Source organism: Haliaeetus leucocephalus, unplaced genomic scaffold, assembly GCF_000737465.1.
Source record: "Haliaeetus leucocephalus isolate CR32 unplaced genomic scaffold, Haliaeetus_leucocephalus-4.0 Scaffold362, whole genome shotgun sequence".
NCBI lineage: Eukaryota > Metazoa > Chordata > Aves > Accipitriformes > Accipitridae > Haliaeetus > Haliaeetus leucocephalus.
In genome coordinates, this window is record NW_010972798.1 from 6,705,854 (window position 1) to 6,706,886 (window position 1,033).

At 62.2% G+C, this 1,033-nt stretch overlaps 1 protein-coding gene across 1 annotated transcript in view; it reads left to right on the forward strand.

Moving 5' to 3' along the window:
* CLCN2 (chloride channel, voltage-sensitive 2) overlaps positions 1–1,033 on the forward strand; it is an 8,034-nt gene that overhangs the window by 5,405 nt on the left and 1,596 nt on the right. Inside the window, exons 16-17 of the mRNA XM_010573097.1 lie at positions 1–91; positions 565–615. The exon at positions 1–91 is cut by the window's left edge and continues 199 nt beyond it. Coding sequence (XP_010571399.1) covers positions 1–91; positions 565–615 — 142 coding nt within the window. The remainder of the gene's footprint in view (positions 92–564; positions 616–1,033) is intronic.

Below are 1,033 nucleotides of genomic sequence, written 5' to 3' on the forward strand. Positions count from 1 at the left end.
CCCCTCCCTGCCCGCAGCTGGCACCACCGACCACACCGGCATCGCCCTCAAGAGCCTCTTCTGTGCCAACAGCGCCGCAGAGCCTACCGAGGTGAGTGCCCATCCCTGCCCATCCCTGCCTGGCCTTTCCCGTCCCTGCCTGACCCTTCCCGTCCCTGCCTGACCCTTTCTCCCAGCTGCCATCCTTTGCCATCACTCCTGTCCCTTTTCACCCCCTTGCACTCCTTCCCAGTCCTGCCCATCCCTGCCCATCTTTCTCATCCCTGCCCCTTCCTGCCCATTAGCTTTCCATACCTTCTCGCCCTGCCCCACCCTGCCCACCCATTCCCATTCTTGTCCCATCCCTTTCCATTTCCGCTCAACCCTGCCTGTCCCTTCCCGTCCCTTCCCATCCTTTCCCATCCCTGGCCTCCCTGCCCATCCCTTCTCATCCCTACCTGTCCCAACCCTTCCCCTTCCCTTCCCTGCCTGTTCCTTCCCATCCCTGCCCATCCCTGCCCGTCCCTGCCCATGGCACCACCACGCCATGCCCTAACACCGCTGTCTCTCCCCACCTGGTGCCAGGCCCAGGGCATGGCCTATCGCAAGGCCAAACACGTCCGCATTTCCATCGTGGTAAGCTGCAGCCAATCGCAGGCTGGGCACAGCTTCCTCTCAGCCAATCAGAGCCCAGCATGGATCTCTGAACCAATCAGGGGCCTGGCAAGATTCTGCTTGGCCAATCATGTTTGGCCCGTGTGTGCAGCCAATCTCAGACCGCCTCGATTCTGCTCAGCCAATCACGGTGTGCATCCTCCCAATCCCAAACCTTCCTGGCGGAGCCTCTCGGCCAGTCACGGCCATGGAATTTGCCCCACTTTTCTCAGCCAATCGTGGCACAGCCTGCGTTCCCTCCACCAATCACAAGCCCGGCTTCTCCCACCTTGGCCAATCGCGGTGTGACCTAGGTCCTCTCAACCAATCGCGTTACCTGACCTGCGCGCTGCCCGCAACCCGCCCGCGTGCTGCCTGCACCCTGCCTGCATGTGCTGCC